The following is a 15967-nucleotide window of genomic DNA, read 5'->3' as shown; positions in this document are numbered from 1 at the left end:
TGGCCAGGCACTGGGGTGGGGTGGCATGCCCCAGGACCCTTGTTTGTGTCGAGAATGACTTTTCCTGTTCTGCCTATCCACCCCACTTCTCTCCCACCGGGAGCACAGTGGGCAGCCAGCACCCAGCACCACATTTGTGAGCGCTCTGCTTCCTCCCTCATCCGCGCTGCTTGGCTTTCCTCAGCCCCTTTTTGCCATGCAAAGGGAATTCTTGAAATTAAATAAAAGGTGTCCAGATTGCAGACTGCATGTTCACAGGCCGAGGGTTCTGCAGCGGGCTCCGTGCAGGAGATCCTCCGTGGGACTGGAAGCCGACCAACGGGTTCCCCTTCATCTTTTTGAAGGAGGCAAATCTTAAGAATACGAGTTGAGAAATTTAACAGACAAGTTGAATGGAGTTTTGTTAGAGCAGAAGGGACCCTCTAGTCCAGTGTTTTTGTGGGGATGGGGCAGTAGTCTGCTTTTCAAAGGCATATGCAGAAAATCAAGCTTCATGATCTAAATCATTGAAAATAAGACCAACAGATTTTTGTTTTGGCCGTTAAGAGGATAAAGATGGGAGAAATCACTATTGAGACATGGGTTTGAAACATCTGAGCACTTAGTTCAAGTGTATCTTTATTTTGCCCTCAAGGAGCTGATTCCCAAAGAGGTTTAGTGACTGAGCAAGTTAGAGGGCCGTCCTTAGTATCTGCTTCCTGCATCCTAGTCTGCTGGGCCCCAGGGCACCAAGAGCCCCTCAGCTGCACCAGGAGTCACCCCAGCCTCCAGCGCTGGCCCCAGGAGAGCCCTAGAGTGAGCCCTGCCCCGGTGCTGATCAAAGAGGATGACACTCAAGTGGGTCTCTCCCAGCAGCAAGTCCACTTTCTGAAGGGCCTGCTTTGGGGTGTTTTATTTTTCCTTCTGATAATGTGTTAATTAAAATGATCTTTTAACTTAAAAATTAAATGTATGCAGTAAAAATTCAGATGGTTAAAAGAAGAAACGACACAATGAAGAGTAAACTTTCCTACTTGATTCCCTGTTGAGAAGAATCCACTGCTAAGAGCTTTTTTTTTTTAATCCTAACCCTAGGATATGTTTTTATTATTTTATTTAAAATTTTTAAAATTTATTATTTATTTATTTGTTAATCCTCACCTAGGATATTTTTCCGTTGATTTTTTTTTTTTTTTTTTAGACAGAGTGGAAGGGAGGGAGGGGAAAAGAGGGAGAGGAAGAGACATCACATCGATGGGTTGCCTCTCGCATGAGCCCAACCAGGGGGGATCGAACCTGCAACCCTTGCACATGTCCTTCACTAGGAATTGAACCTATGCCCCTTCTGTCCGAGGGCTGACGCTCTAACCTCTGAGCCAAACCAGTTAGGGCCTGAGGCTATGTTTTTATTGCTTTTTAGAGAGCAAGGAAGGGGGGGGGGGAGAGAGAAGCATTGGTCAGTTGCCTCCCATACATGCCCCGACCAGGGATGGAACCCCCAACCTTCTGGTGTATAGGATGACTCTAACCAACTGAGCCACCCAGCTACTTACATGTCCTCCCAGAACTGGATAAGTTACCAAAGGGAACGAGGTGATAGGCCCCAGGAAGGGAGAAGTGCTACACTGACCAAGTTACCAGATGTCCAATGCGCAGGTACACATAGCAGGAGTGCAGCTCAAGCCAAGCACGCTCCTGCGGGGATTCTCACTGGCCTGCGAGCCCAGTGCCCAGCGCTCCCCAGGGGTGTTGTTTTGTTTGTTTGTTTTTGAGAGAAGGTACAGTGACACCGTCCCTGCCATCTAGAGACTAAGAGAGTAAGGGGAACAGAATAGAAAGGGTCTCCACTAGGTGGAATAAAGCCATGGCCTGTAAACTTTTTTGAATAAAAGATGCTTGGGCATATACGTACTAACAGGCTATAAATCACACAATAGAACATTGAAAGGTCCAGGTAAATATTTTAAAGCATTTTAAACTTTGTGATTCAAAGAACATATTTTTCTCACTAAAAATGAGGGTGTGGGTGAGATAATCTCTAAGGTCACATTCAACTCTGCATGTTTTGTTTATTTTTAGAGAGAAAGAAACATCAGTTTGTTGTTCCTCTTTGTTATGCATTCATTGGTTGATTTTTTCCTTCATCGATTTTTAGAGAGAGAGAAAGGTAGAGAGAAAGATAGAAACATCAATGAAAGGGAACATCCACTGGCCACCTCCCACATGCCCCCAACTGGGGATTGAGCCCAAATCTGGGCATGTGCCCTGACCTCTTAGTGCATGGGTCTATGCTCAACCACTGAGCCACATCGGCTGGGCTCATTGGTTGATTCTCGTATGTGCCCTGACTGGGGATCAAACCCACAACCTTGGCGTATCGGAAGGACCAACTGAGCTACCCAGCCAGGCCTCTGCATGTTTCGGTCATTCTACAGATGACAGCATATAGGTGCTACGAATATATTGACTTCTCTGGTACCACTGCCACTGAGAAATAATTGTGACCCCCCATTCAAAAGTTGATTCAGCAGTTGCTCTTCGAGCCTGCCTGCCTGCCTTCTCCCTCCGAGAGTATACTTTTCACTCTAATAAATCTTACCACTGCCACTTGAACTACTAAAAAAAAAAAACAACGGTGTATTCAAAGGCATGTGTCAAAATCTGAGTGTCATTGGGAAAGGACAAATGGGCAGCTTCTCATAGACAACAAGGAGACATTTATCTTGGTGAATTCATTGCAGTTCAAGGCTAGGGCCTTGCCAAAGCAAAGACAAACCGAAATGAGAAATTGCCTGTTACTGAGTGCTTGCTATATGCCAGGTCTCCAGCTACACAGGCGTGTTACTTACACAGTGTCATTTCTTTTCATCAGCAGCCCTTGGATATGGTGTTCATATCCTCAGTGGGAAGACACGGAGGCAGAGTGAGTGGGAACCACACCACTTAGTGAGAGGAGCCAGGACACAAGGGATAATAGCAATCATAAGCCTGGCTTCAGCTCTTACTATGACAGGCACTGGAAGCATTTGACTTGAACTAACTCATTTAGTCTGCACAACAACTCTGGGATGTGTGCTATTATTTCCCACTAATAATGAGGAATTGGAGGTGCTGAGAAGTTAATGACTTGCCCGAGGTCCACATCTAGTAAGTGGCAGTGCTGGTCTCACTCCTCAACCCCATTTTCTTTTGTGTGCGTGTGTGTTTGTGAATCCTCACCCGAGGATATTTTTCTATTGATTTTTTTAGATAGAGTGGAAGGGAGGGAGGGAGGGAGAAAGAGAGGAAGAAACATCGATGTGAGACACATCGATTGGTTGCCTCCCACGCAACCCCAAACAGGGCCAGGGATCGAACCTGCAATCCAGGTACGTGTCCTTGACCAGGAATCGAATCTGCGACCCTTGGGTCCACGTTGGCCCCCGCTTTCTCACTCACTGTGCTACCATCCCCAAAAGCCCATGACACTGCAAAAACAGTACCTGGTGCTTCCCCTCTTGCACGCTGGAAATTTGATCTAAATATTCTTCCAGAGTTCCAGGCTCAGAGTCGGGAATGCTGAATCATGCTGACTCTCAAGAGACTGATGGATAAGCCAGAGTATCAGTTTAATCATTTCCAGGGGTGGGCTGGACAATTGCATCAGCCTGTCCTGCATGTTGTCTCCCAATAGCTTACACAGGGACCTGCATCCGCATAAGGTTGTCTGGTCAACATAGAAATGGAGTACAGTGTGTGAGTTCTATACCGGAACCGTTTAATGACCTCAGTGTCCTTTGTCCTGATATGTCTGTCTCCACAAGCTTGATACATTATTTTCTGTTTCTGCAGTACGTTTTTGTTGGCTAGAGAGAGTAGGTCAGATCCTGGACATATCTCCATGGCTGACTGGTTTCCTCCACCTGGCCCCTTTAAATATATCAGTGATTCTGTCAATCTCCTGTCCATCTGGTTGTCCTGGACATCATGCCTTTTCTTGGAGGTGACTTTTCGTAGCCTTACTCTCTGATTCACCATTTGATCACCCAAAAATAATTATGAGCACTTCCTGTGAGCAAGAGGTGGAGGTACTATGGAAGGACATTTTAGTGAAAGAGATACAGAATTACCATATAAACACATGAAAAACAAGGAGGTGATTTCAGTTTGTGATTGATGCTGTGAACAGTTTTTCGAGGAGGGTGTCTAGATTGTGGCTTGGGATGGAGGAAGATACTGGGCTGTAGACAGAGTGCACAGGGAATGTCTCCTGAAGAGGTAAAGTCTGACCTGAGCCCTGCATATACCAAGAAGGACCCAGTCAGGTGAACATGGAGTTTATTTCTCAGGGGAAAGCGTTGCATGTCTATCATTGGAAGTGGAAGTTCATTGCAAATCTTCGGAGACTATGTGGCACAAACTCAGCCAGTATGGTTGCAAAGCTCCAAGCGCATCATTGCACGTGTAGCATGTGCTCTGGATTAAATATTTGAAATCAGGGTACCTAGGGGTTTCCAAAGCATGTGATTACTATAATGAATATGCTACAGTGAGTTGGCCTGGGCGCCTGACCTCTCAGTGTTGAGATGGGAAGTGTGTTGCTAGCTTCTAAAGAGCAAAATTTTGTAATACAACCACTTCCATCTGGGACCATGGCTCTTTTCCCTAACTCGATTACACGTTCTTCCCTCAGAGCACAGTCTGAGTTTTATACATTGTGGAATCTCTCAGAGCACCTAGCAGGGCGCTGAGCACGTAAAAAAAAAAAAAAACAAACAAACACCAAGGCCCGTGGGTTTGCCTGCAATTCCGAAGCTGCACTTGTCTTGGAAGGAGGGACTCAGCCCTCGGCCCGGAGCGCGGGGCTGCTCTTCACCCTCCGGCCGCGCGGGGGCGCGATGGGAATCCCGCGCGCCGAGGACGAGCGGCTGGAGCCGGTCTTGGCCTTGTGTCAACACGGCGCTGGTGGTGGCTTCGAGGAGGGGCAGGGGACGCCCAGCAGACCCGCGCGCAGTCCGAGGCAGAGCAGGCGCGGCCGCGCTGTGGACGGGCGACGGCAGCCATGGCGGAATCGGCGTCGGCTCGGGTAAGGGTCCCCCGGCAGCGGGGCGCGTTCGGGGTGGCCGCGGGGCGGGGCGGGGCGGGGCGCCCCCGGGCTGCCGCTGCCGCCGGCGAGCGCCGACCTGCCCCCGCGACCCCGGGGCTCTGCCCGCCCTGTCCGGTCCCTTCCGCGTCGGGCCGGAGCCCCGGCGCCACGCGCCCCCGCCGGGAAACTTCTCGGGGGCTGGTTCCCGGTCCTGGGGCTGGCTCCGCGGTGCCCGGAGAGCCCGTTTCCAGGCGGGAGAGGTGGCGCGGACGGGAAACTCTGGGTCCCCGCCGCTGGCAGGGAGCGCGCCGGGTGCAGGGGACCCCGGGCTCGCTGCGTCTCCGCGGTCGGCTCCCTCCGTCTCGGCCATTGTGCCCGCGGGCTCCTGCCGCCACCTCGCCCCGCGCCGGACTTCTGTCCCGGGTGCAGCCGCAGGTGGAAGGCGGGCTGGGCTGCCTCGCCCAGGGGACAGGTGTGACCTCGCGCGTAGTTGCTGGGGTGTGTGTGCGGGGCTGCCGGGGGTCCCCCAGCCCTCCGCAGGGCACGGGGCTTGGGGTGAGGGAAGCCCGGGCGTGGAGGCAGGAAACGGGGCTTCAGCCGGAGCGCAGCTCCCCGCCACCCAGGTCTGGGCCTCGGTCTTCTCCGCTGTAAATTGAGTGTGTGGCACTAGTTGCTGGGTCGTCTCCGAGGTCCCTGCCCGCTCTGGCATTTTCGCCTGTTATTCGAAAGTAGTGGTCAATTGGATAGCACGAGAGGCTGTGCTGTGGGAAGGGCAGATGGGATTTAATTGTTTTTTATTTTTTATTTTTTGATTTAGAGAGAGAGAGAGAGAGGAAGAGAAAGAGAAAGAGAAACATCGATTTGTTGTTCCACTTATTTATGCATTCGTTGGTTGCTTCTTGTATGTGCCCTGATGGGAGATCGAACCCGCAACCTTGGCATATCCGGACGACACCCGGCCAGGGCTGGAATTTAATTTTTTTTTTCCTATTGATTTTTAGATAGAGAGGAAGGGCGAGAGAGGGAGCGAGAGGAACATCGATTTGTTGTTCCACTTATTTAAGCTTTCATTGGTTGACTCTCTTTTTTTTTTTTAACCCATTGATTTTTTTTTTTTAAACGCATTGATTTTTTTTTTTTAAATCCTCACCCGAGGATATGTTTTTATTGATTTTAGAGAGGAAGGGAGAGGGACGGAGGGAGAGAGAGAAACATCGATCGGCTGCCTCCCGTATGCACCCCGAGCATTTCATGGTCTAGAAACACTTTCAGAATCATGAGAGACCTCGTGAGAATTGAGGGCTAACAAGGTGCAGTGTATTTGATTCTTTTTTTTTTTTTAATCCTCACCCGAGGATATGTTTTTATTAATTTTACCCAGAGAGAGGAAGGGAGAGAGAGAAAGAAGCATCCATGCGAGAAACAGCAGTGGCCAGGGTTATTTGACTCTGTAGGAAGTGGGTAAGAACTAAGAGGGGAAGGATTAGAGGCTTGGACAGCACTGTTTGCTCTCAAGGAAGCTACAGTTGAACTGTGCAGAGAAGACACAAATATTTGCAGCATTTACCTTATCTGACTCCTTTAACTAAAATGATACAGTCAAAAACTTGGCTTTTCCTCAAGACCAAATTAGTAGTAAAATGGGGCAGGAGGACAAGTTTACTGACTTCCAGGAGGACTTCTTCCTGAGAGTCGGGGCACAATTACTTACATGTCATCAGCAGATCTCGTTAAAAGGAAGCCTTAAATGTCCTCCAAAATTCAAAGCTATGCTCTAAGTAACTTGTGGATCTGCCGTTGTAGAATGTATCTAAATTGTCCTTGAGCAGATTTCTATTCTCAGACATTTTTTCTTCAGATAAAGATTCCGTGCCTCTCACTTGACAGTGTGGCCAAGTAGGTACCATGATGAAAACAACTGAAAATGGTGGGGGCACATAAATATATTTGAAATGCACGTGAGTAAAGAATACTTGGAGCCCCAAAACTAAATGAAAGGGGGAGCTCTTGAGAGGTAAGGAGGCTTCTGAAACCAACTTTGAGGGCTTTTGCTGAACATTCATCTGTGGTGTTTATGACCTCAAGCGGCCTAGAAAATAGAAGCCGAAACTCAGAGCCTAAGGTGAGAGTCCAGGAAGCCTCCTACCTGAATCCCATAAAGCTGAGGCTTCAAAGGCAACGTTCAGGGTGAACCTCAAGTATGCTCCTACCCCCAGGTGATTGCAGAGAAAGTTACATATGTCAAACCTTGGTGCGCAGAGGTGGGGGGACGGTGCCCCTTGAAAATTGGTGCCTCTCGAGTATGTTTATTGCCTGAAATTATATGACCTGGGTGGTCCAGGAAACCTCAAGCAGAGATTTTAATTTAAGTAGAACCTCCAGCTGTCTATCAAAAATAAACACGAATCTTCTCTGGAGGAGTCTCCTTGAACTCAGACTTAAATAATTCTCATAAATGACATTCCCAGAAATATGAATTCACAATTTAAAAAATTACCAAACAATGAAAAACGATGAGGAAAAGCTAGTAAAAATAATGGGCAACAAACCTTCAAAAATTTCAGATATTGAAAATCCAGAAGGCACACACACGCATGCACACACACACACACTCTACCCTGGAGGCCATGATAGCTAATAGCTGAGGATACTGCTGAACCGGTGCAAATACTGATACACAGAAACCCAGTAGATCCCAGGATAAACAGAGTGAAATCTCTAGCTTCTCAAAAGCAGTAGTAGAAGCAGATAACTTTCTGAGATGTTGGAAACGTCCTCTCTGCATGCTCTGTATAGCAGCCACAAGTTATATGAGGCTCCTGAGCACTTGAAATATAGCTAGTATGACTGAGAAACTTACATTTTTAATTTAATTTCAACTAATTTAACTTTAAACAGTCATGTTTCCACTGGCTGTTAGATTGGACAGCATATATAGAGAGGATATGGTTAATTTCTCCCGTATAACTGTCCCATATATATATAATTTTGATGTATAGAGAGATTGATGAAGAAAAAAGAGAGGAGGCGAAAATCCTATTAGTACCCTGGCCAGTGTGGCTCAGCTGGTTGGGCGTCCTCCTGTGCACCAGGAGGTTACAGGTTCGATTCCTGGTCAAGGGCACATGCCTGGGCTGCAGGCTCAGTCCCCGGTGGGGGGTGTGCAGGAGGCAGCCAATCGATATTGTGCTCTCATATTGACGTTTTTCTCTCTCTCTGTGTGTCCCTCTCCCTTCCTGTCTCGCTAAAAATCAATAAACTATTTTAAAAAACGAGTGTGTGTAGAGGGATTGAGAAAAAAAAAAAAAAAGAGAACTCATGGACAACAGTGGTGATTGCAGGGTGGAAGGGGGTGGGTGGAGGTGGAAGAAGGCATGGGGGAATTAATGGTGATGGGGGAAAAAATAAAATAAAAAACCCTATTAGTAATGAAGGGTGTGGTGCTGGGACCGCAGGTAGGGCTGTGGAACAGAATGTCACCGTGCGCCCTCTCCATGTGGCTTGGGATTCTTCAGACGATTCCAGGGTCTGCCTGCCTGTGACAGTTTGCCCTAGGTGACAGGAACTGTCTCTGCCAAACCCTCCTTTATTTACAGGTTCATGAGCAAAATAGATGTCTTAAGCTGATAAATTTAGGGGTTTGTTAAACAGCAATTGATGATTGGAACAGATACCTTGGAAATATGCTTAAATATCAAAAGATATCAAAAATACCTTTAAAAAGGAGTGTGCAATATGTGCATGGATTGAAACATTTCATCCTAAAGATGTCGCTTTTCAGATTTACCTGTGGATTTGCGGCAGTTCCAGACAAAACCTCTAAAGATATTTTTGTGAAACCCTTCAACTTTGTAGAATATCAACAGGCCCAAAATAGTCAGTATACTCCTGTAAAACAAGGAGATGGGACTTGCCTTACCAGATACCAGTGATCAAAAAGCTATGGCTCGCCCTGGCCAGTTTGGCTCAGCAGTTGGAGCTTCTGCCTGCGGTCCAGAGAGACCCGGGTTCGGTTTCCGTTAAGGGCATGTACCTGGGTTGCAGTTTGTCCCCAGCCCTGGTTGTGGGTGGCAACCACTCGATGTGTCCCTTTCACGTCAATGTTTCTCTCTCTCTCTCTCTCACTTCTCTCTCTCCCTCCCGCTCTATCTGAACAAAAAACGAAAAAATGTTCTCGGGTGAGGATTAAAAAATAAATAAAAAGAAAAATTGACCCATAGAACAGAGTGGAGATGCTAGAAACAGACTAATATGTAAGAAAACTTGGCTTGTGACGAGATAGCACTGGAGATCAGTGAATCAGGGATGGGTTTTTTAACGTATAGGGTTAGATCTGTTGATTTCCCATGAAAGTTGAACCCTGCACCATACACAGATATTAGTTCTAGTTGAGACAAATACTTAAATGGGAAAGGCAAAATTGTAGAGTATTCAGAAGACTCTATTGTGGGTTCTAGGTTTTTTTTTCCACACCTGACACAGAAGTTCAAACCATAAAAGTAACTAATATGATAAAACTTAACTCCATTAAAGTTAAGGACTTTTTATCAAATGATATTGAAAAAAGTAATAAATGGAAGTAAATAAATAAATAAAAGCAGTACAAATAAGGAGAAGATATTTGCAACATGTGTAACAGGTAAAGATTCCTGTCCAGAATTTACAGCAGAATCTTAGGAGACAGGAAGGAAAAGTCAAATAACCCAAAGGATAAATGGAGAAGACTTGAGCAGGTCGTTCACTGCAGGGGCAGTTGGAATGGCCAGTAAACGTGTTCCTTCTCGCGGTCTTTCGTGTGGCGACAGAAGCAGCCTGAGTCGTGTGTGCCGTGTGAAAGGAGATGACACTGGGGGGTTAGGACTGAACTGTGAACGTGCCACGGACAGTGGGGCTAAGGAGACAGCTTCAGGAAGACTCCCCACGAGTTGGTCGTAGTCATGTTGAGCTTCAGCCACAGTGATTTTCCTACAGACCGTAACAACGAGAAGTACAGGAAGGATGTCAGGGGACTAAGGTCGTTGCAGTGAAGCTCATGCAGGATTTGGTGGGTCTTACACCAGCTGCTAGGTGCACGGGTGAATGAGTGGAGTCTGGCAGGGCCTGCTGAGGAACCTTTACCATAGAGCCACTGAAAGGTTTTCAGCAAGGGTGGCATGGTCCACTGTGAAGTCTGGCAGGAATGTGGAATCAAGAGTAGATGCAAATTACATCATTTGTCTCAGCAAAATATCACAAGTAGCCCAAAATATCAAATAGAAAGAAACTGGTTTAAAAACTGAATCCTGACACAGAAAAGTCTTAGATAATGTGCTTTGTGTATAACGCAGGTAACAAAAACTGTGTACAATATGATTTCAGTTTTGAAAAAAAGAAGTAAAAGATGAAAAAATCTTATAGGAAATACACCAAAATTCTAACAGCTTATTTCTGGACAGTGATATTTTCCATAATCCTCCCCTCCTTCCTTCCTTCTTTCCTTTCTATTTCTCATTATTTTTATTATAATATACGTGTATATTTGGCAGTATCAGAATGCAAAAGAGCAGACTTTTTAAATTTAAAAACATGGGAGCTAGGTACCAGCTCTAAGTGCTGCTGGGCCCACTGGGTCCATTGATCTCTTTCCCTGAGTTTGGCAATGACGCTGACTGACCAACCCTGTGTCTGGTTCTTCAGCACAGGAGGAAGCGCCGCTGCACCCCTTTGACTTCTTCCTCGCCGCCCCCGCAAGAGACAGAGACCGAAGAGCTGTCCCTCCAGACCGTGATGGCCGCGCTGCAGGCCGTGGAGAAGAAGATGGAGGCCCAGGCCGCCCAGCTGCAGAGCCTGGAGAGACGCATGGAGACGGCCGAGAAGAAGCTGGCCGACTTCGAGAAGACGGCCGTGGAGTTCGGGAACCAGCTGGAGGGCAAGTGGGCCGTGCTGGGCACCCTGCTGCAGGAGTACGGGCTGCTGCAGAGGCGGCTGGAGAACATGGAGAACCTGCTGAGGAACAGGAACTTCTGGGTCCTGCGGCTGCCCCCGGGCAGCACGGGGGAGGCTCCCAAGGTTGTCCTTTTATTTGAGATTCTAAATTGCTGGCTTTTCCCTCCTGGCCGGGACTGGAAGCACTGACTGTGTGCCATTTGTGGTTCCAGGTGTCCCGGTCGCTCGAGAACGACGGAGTCTGTTTCTCGGAGCAGGAGTGGGAGAATCTGGAGGACTGGCAGAAGGAGCTGTACAGAAACGTGATGATGAGCAACTATGAGACACTGGTCTCGCTGAGTAAGCACGCTCTCCAGCCCAGACCCTCCCAGGCCTCCCCCGGGCCCGCCTGTGCCGGGTTGAGGAACGGGAGTCACCAGGTCCTCAGTGTGCCTTTCTTCTCTGTGGTCACATAGTCAGGTCTTGATACTATTTACTAATAGATAAGATGTCCTCATATGCTTTTTTTTTTTTTTTTTTTTTTTTGTGGTACGTGCCCCTAGCAGGAACCAAACCCGGGACTCTCTGGACTGCAGGCCGATGCTCAACCGCTGAGCCAAACTGGCCAGGGCCTCATATGCTTTAAAGTATAACATAGCTGGGGTTCCTCATGTCATTTTGTATGTTTTTTTATTTTATTTATTTTTTTCTTTATTGATTTTTAGAGAGAGGAAGGGAAAGGGAGAGAGAGAGAGAAACATCGATGAGAGAACATCCATCAGCTGCCTCCTGCATGCCCCCCACTGGGGATCAGGCCCACAAACTGGGCATGTGCCCTGACCGGGAGTCGAACTGGCGACCTCTTGGTGCGTGGGTCAACGCTCAACCACTGAGCCACACCAGCCAGGCCCTCATGCTGTTTTTAATGCTTAAGACTGTTTGATAAGGAAGCCTTTGTTACCTGGGATGAGGCAGGCAGTGTAGGCCAACCCGGAATTGTCCTTGGCACATGGCTGGAATCACAGCCAGTCGTGGTCTCAGTGTTTATTTTGTGTTGATTAGAAGTGCTGTTTAATATATATACACACACATCCACATACACACACATATGTCTATATGCAAAATATTAGCTATTACATTATAAATGCATTTTGTTTGGTAGACAGAATATTTTACAACCTAGGTCCATGGAGGGTTGTCAAGAAGGCCACTGGGGCTGGAACGGAGTGGAGGGACGAGGGAAGTAGCAAACGGGTCCAAGAGGTCACTGTGACTGGGCTGGGTCATGTGTCTGCTAGTGGCGTCCGCCTTGTCTACCACAAGTGGGGGTAGTGCCTGCCTCCCCTTGCGATGCTTGAGCACAGAAAGTAGACACCTGGAAGGAAGAGCACTTGAAACCGCGTACTGGGAGGATGCGGTGGTGGGGATGAGTGGTGGCCCCTGCGCCTGACCACTGAGCTACGGCGACTAAGGAAGGAGCCCCGAGGGGGCAGGTAGCTGAAGACATCATCCCATTGGGCCATAATCTAGCTGTCCCAAACTGCTAGGGGAAAGCGACAAGAACAATACTTTGAACCTTATGAAGATTTGATGTCGACTCCTTGACATTGGTCACCTTGTTCATTGGCAAATGACCAGTGTGCAATGAGATTTTACTCTCCTGGGCTCACACTGTGCCGTTTCCAACCCAGAGGTCCTTGGCCAGCCAGAAGGAGAAGCAGAGCTGGGTACAGAGATGCTGGGTGACTTGGAGGAGGAAGGCCTTGGTGGTGTCCACCCAGGTGAGTGGCTCCAGACTATCCATCCCCTCCCCACTTCCTGTGGCCTACAGTGAGCTTTCCCACTGCTGAACTGCCGAGCACCGCTTATCAGTAGCCTCATGGGGTATTTATTTATTTTTTTATTTTTATTTTTTGTACGTGCCCCAAATGGGAACCGAACCCAGGACTCTCTGGTCCACAGGCCGACACTCCAACTGCTGAGCCAAACCGGCCAGGGCTCATGGGGTATTTATTTATTTTGGGCTCTTTTATAATCATCATTAGTTCACCTATTATATGTGTATCTTAACTCCTTACCTCTATGTGGAATCCTTGCGATTCACGACTCTGTCATACTTCTTCATGCCCTCCAGAACAGAGGACATAGTAGACATTAGTCAGAACCCACAGGGCATCGAGAACAGGTCACCGCTTCGGGAGTGAGGCTGACTGGGTGAGAGCCAGGAGAAGCATTTGTGAGCCAGGTAATTTGGGGAGAATATACAGGAAGAACAGAGCTGGATACATGAATTTTTAAGCTGTAGGTTTAGTTGTGGGTTTTTTTAATCTTATTTACTATTTTAATACTCTCCTAAATTAGTATAGTTTTTCCATGTATTTAACCATTTTTCAGAGGTTGAATATAATTTGTGGACAAGCTTGGAGAACTGTCATGACGTTGTTCTATATGAATAATATATGCAGATTTCCAGTCCATGTGTCCACCTCTGTATAGGTTTCACTCTACGGGTTTTGGAACAGTCAGTCTCCTTCTCCGAATTGTTCTAGTTCCCTTGATCATTGATTCGAGGCTTCCTGGGACTCACAGATATTTGCTGAGTTCCGAAGAAGCCGAAGGTACTAGACGGTGATCTCTTCTGTTGGCTCTCTTTGTTTTGGCAGCAGAAGGGGTCATGATCAAGCAGGAGATAGAGTACCCACAGGAGCGCTCCGAGGATCTTCCCGGAGAGCTCTCGGCCAGTGCGGAGGAGCAGGCTTTCCTGGGCCCCGAGCAGACGGAGCTCTGGGACGGCCAGGGCGGGGCTGTCCTCCTGGAATCAGATCCCGGGGACGCACATCTAGAGGAGCCCATTGAGGGCAGCAGAGACCTTGGCAGTGACAGAAGCCTGGGCTGCCCCCCGAAGCAGAAATCTAATCGGCCGGTGCCACTGGGTCCGGAATGTGGGCAGGGCCTGAAGCTGAACAGGGCTGCTTTCGGCCCCTACGATTGTCCCGAGTGCGAGCTCAGCTTCCGCTGTGAGCAGCAGCTGGCCACCTACCTGCGGACCCACTCGTGGGAGACTCCCACCGTCTCAGAGCCGGAGGAGAGCCTGAGGCCCCGGCCACTGCTGAAGCCCCCGTCCAAGAAGGGGAAGCAGCACCAGTGTGACGTGTGCATGCGGAGCTTCAGCAGCAAGGCGAACCTGGTGAACCACCAGCGCTGCCACCTGCAGGAGGGGCCCAGCGGCGGCCAGCGTGTCCAGGAGAGGTTCTCGCCCAACAGCCTGGTTGCCCTGCCGGGCCACATCCCCTGGAGGAAAAGCCGGAGTTCCCTCATCTGTGGCTACTGTGGCAAGAGCTTCAGCCACCCGTCAGACCTGGTGCGGCACCAGCGCATCCACACGGGCGAGCGGCCCTACACCTGCCCCGAGTGCGAGCGGAGCTTCGTCCAGAAGCAGCACCTCCTGCAGCACCAGAAGATCCACCAGCGGGAGCGCGGCGCGCGGGCCCTGGAGCCAGGAAGGCCCAACGGCCTGCTTTAAGGGTGCCAACCCCTCGCCTGTCCGGGGGGGCCGAGGGGACTGGCATTGGTCCCCCGAAGGGACACTGTGCAGAGTCAGGGACTGACTTTCCTGAGGGGCATCGCTTTGATTTGCCTGACCTTGGCCAAGCAGCAGTCCAAGCCCAAGTCCTCAGAACTGTGCGGAGGAGGGCGGGGCCAGGCCTGTCCCTGCTGTCTACCCTGCTGCTGAGTGTGCCGTGTCTCCGGCACCGCCAAGTCTCGGGTGTTCCCGTCCACGCTGATACTCGTGCACTGGGGCAGGTTTGAGGGTCTGTCCCAGGTTTCAGGTCTTCCCACGGGGTGGGGTCTGGCCAAAGGAGAGAGCAGGTGTGTAGAAGAGCTCTGGGAAGCATAGCCCTCGATTCCTTCTCTTTTATAGGCTCCTTGTTAATAACAGGTAGAAGAAATAATTTAAATGAACTGCTCACCCTGCTCTGAAGAACCTTTTTGGAATTAGATTTTAGTTGATATTAAGAAAATACAGCCCGACACTTGTTTTTTTAATTTTCAGAGTTGTAGAAGTTGTTCCTAACATGGGGACTGGGCTTGCCATCTGGGAGGGAATCATTTCTGGGGCTCTTGGCCCAGCCACACTTAGTTAGGCCAGCAATCAGGGTACATAGCACGGGCTCCCTATTGGAGGAGGCTTAGCACTCTCGGATGGGGCTCGCCGAACCATAAGGACCAAGAGGGAGGGAGCAGTAGGGTGGGCCCCACAGCCCCCGCTGAGAATGAGTCGGACAAGGAGCCGAGAGTACGGAGCGGCTTCCTCCCAGGAGCTTGGAGCTCGGGTTTCTCACCACGGTCCTCTTCCTCCTCCGTCTGCGTCCTTGCTGGGTTCTGCAGCCTCACAGGGTAGACGACTCCTTTGTTACTTAAGGTTGTTCAGCTTGTATCAGCTTGTATTTGAGTTTGTTCCTGTTAGACCAGTTGTTCTTTGAGGTTGTTGAGATGACACACTTTCCCAATTAGTTCTGGGATTGACTGTTCCAGAGACGATGGAGAAAAAGCACTCGGGTGCTTGTCTCCCAGGAGTGTCGGATGCCTGCGCGCTGTGTTTGGAAGGGGGCTCCCGGGTCCTGTGTGAGTGTACCCTTTGATGACTTGGCAGTTGCTTAGAATAAAAGTTGCTACTGGCGAAAAAAAATGCTCGTCGGATGTTTTTCTCCAGTTGCCAAGAAGACCCTTCCGGGAGCAAGGTGGAGGAGGCCTGACCTGGGGCAGCGACAGAGGCCTGACAGACCTGGAGCAGATGAGAAGGGGGTGTGTGTGGGCCCCTGTATGTGGCGGCCCAGAGCTGCAGACAGTCTGGGTGTCAGTTGCGGGAAGGCAGTAGGGGAGAGGGTGGCGGGTGTACCCCAGAGCACTGGGTAGCAGTTGGGAATATTGGCTTTAGTCTGCGTGTCGTCACATGTGTTGATCTTAAACATACAATGCTGGGTGGAAAATGTAAGAAATTGGCCCAGCCAGTGTGGC

General features: G+C 49.2%; 1 protein-coding gene across 2 annotated transcripts; it reads left to right on the top strand.

The window, feature by feature from the left end:
- Positions 1 to 4982: 4982 nt before the first annotated feature.
- On the top strand, positions 4983 to 15704 carry ZNF212 (zinc finger protein 212). 2 transcript variants are annotated; one of them, XM_036247444.1, is made up of 5 exons: positions 4983 to 5044; positions 10721 to 11092; positions 11182 to 11308; positions 12640 to 12729; positions 13615 to 15704. In XM_036247444.1, exons 1-5 carry the CDS (start codon positions 5021 to 5023, stop codon positions 14469 to 14471), a joined length of 1470 nt encoding a protein of 489 aa, XP_036103337.1. In that variant the 5' UTR covers positions 4983 to 5020; the 3' UTR covers positions 14472 to 15704. The 2 variants fall into 2 exon arrangements, with proteins under 2 accessions (XP_036103337.1, XP_036103336.1); XM_036247443.1 differs by having other exon boundaries at positions 13612 to 15704.
- The last annotated feature ends 263 nt before the right edge of the window (positions 15705 to 15967 follow it).

Source organism: Molossus molossus, unplaced genomic scaffold (genome assembly GCF_014108415.1).
Source record: "Molossus molossus isolate mMolMol1 unplaced genomic scaffold, mMolMol1.p scaffold_m16_p_7, whole genome shotgun sequence".
NCBI classification, from domain to species: Eukaryota; Metazoa; Chordata; class Mammalia; order Chiroptera; family Molossidae; genus Molossus; species Molossus molossus.
Note: the sequence above shows the minus strand (reverse complement) of the source record. Positions and strands in the feature narration are given on the sequence as shown.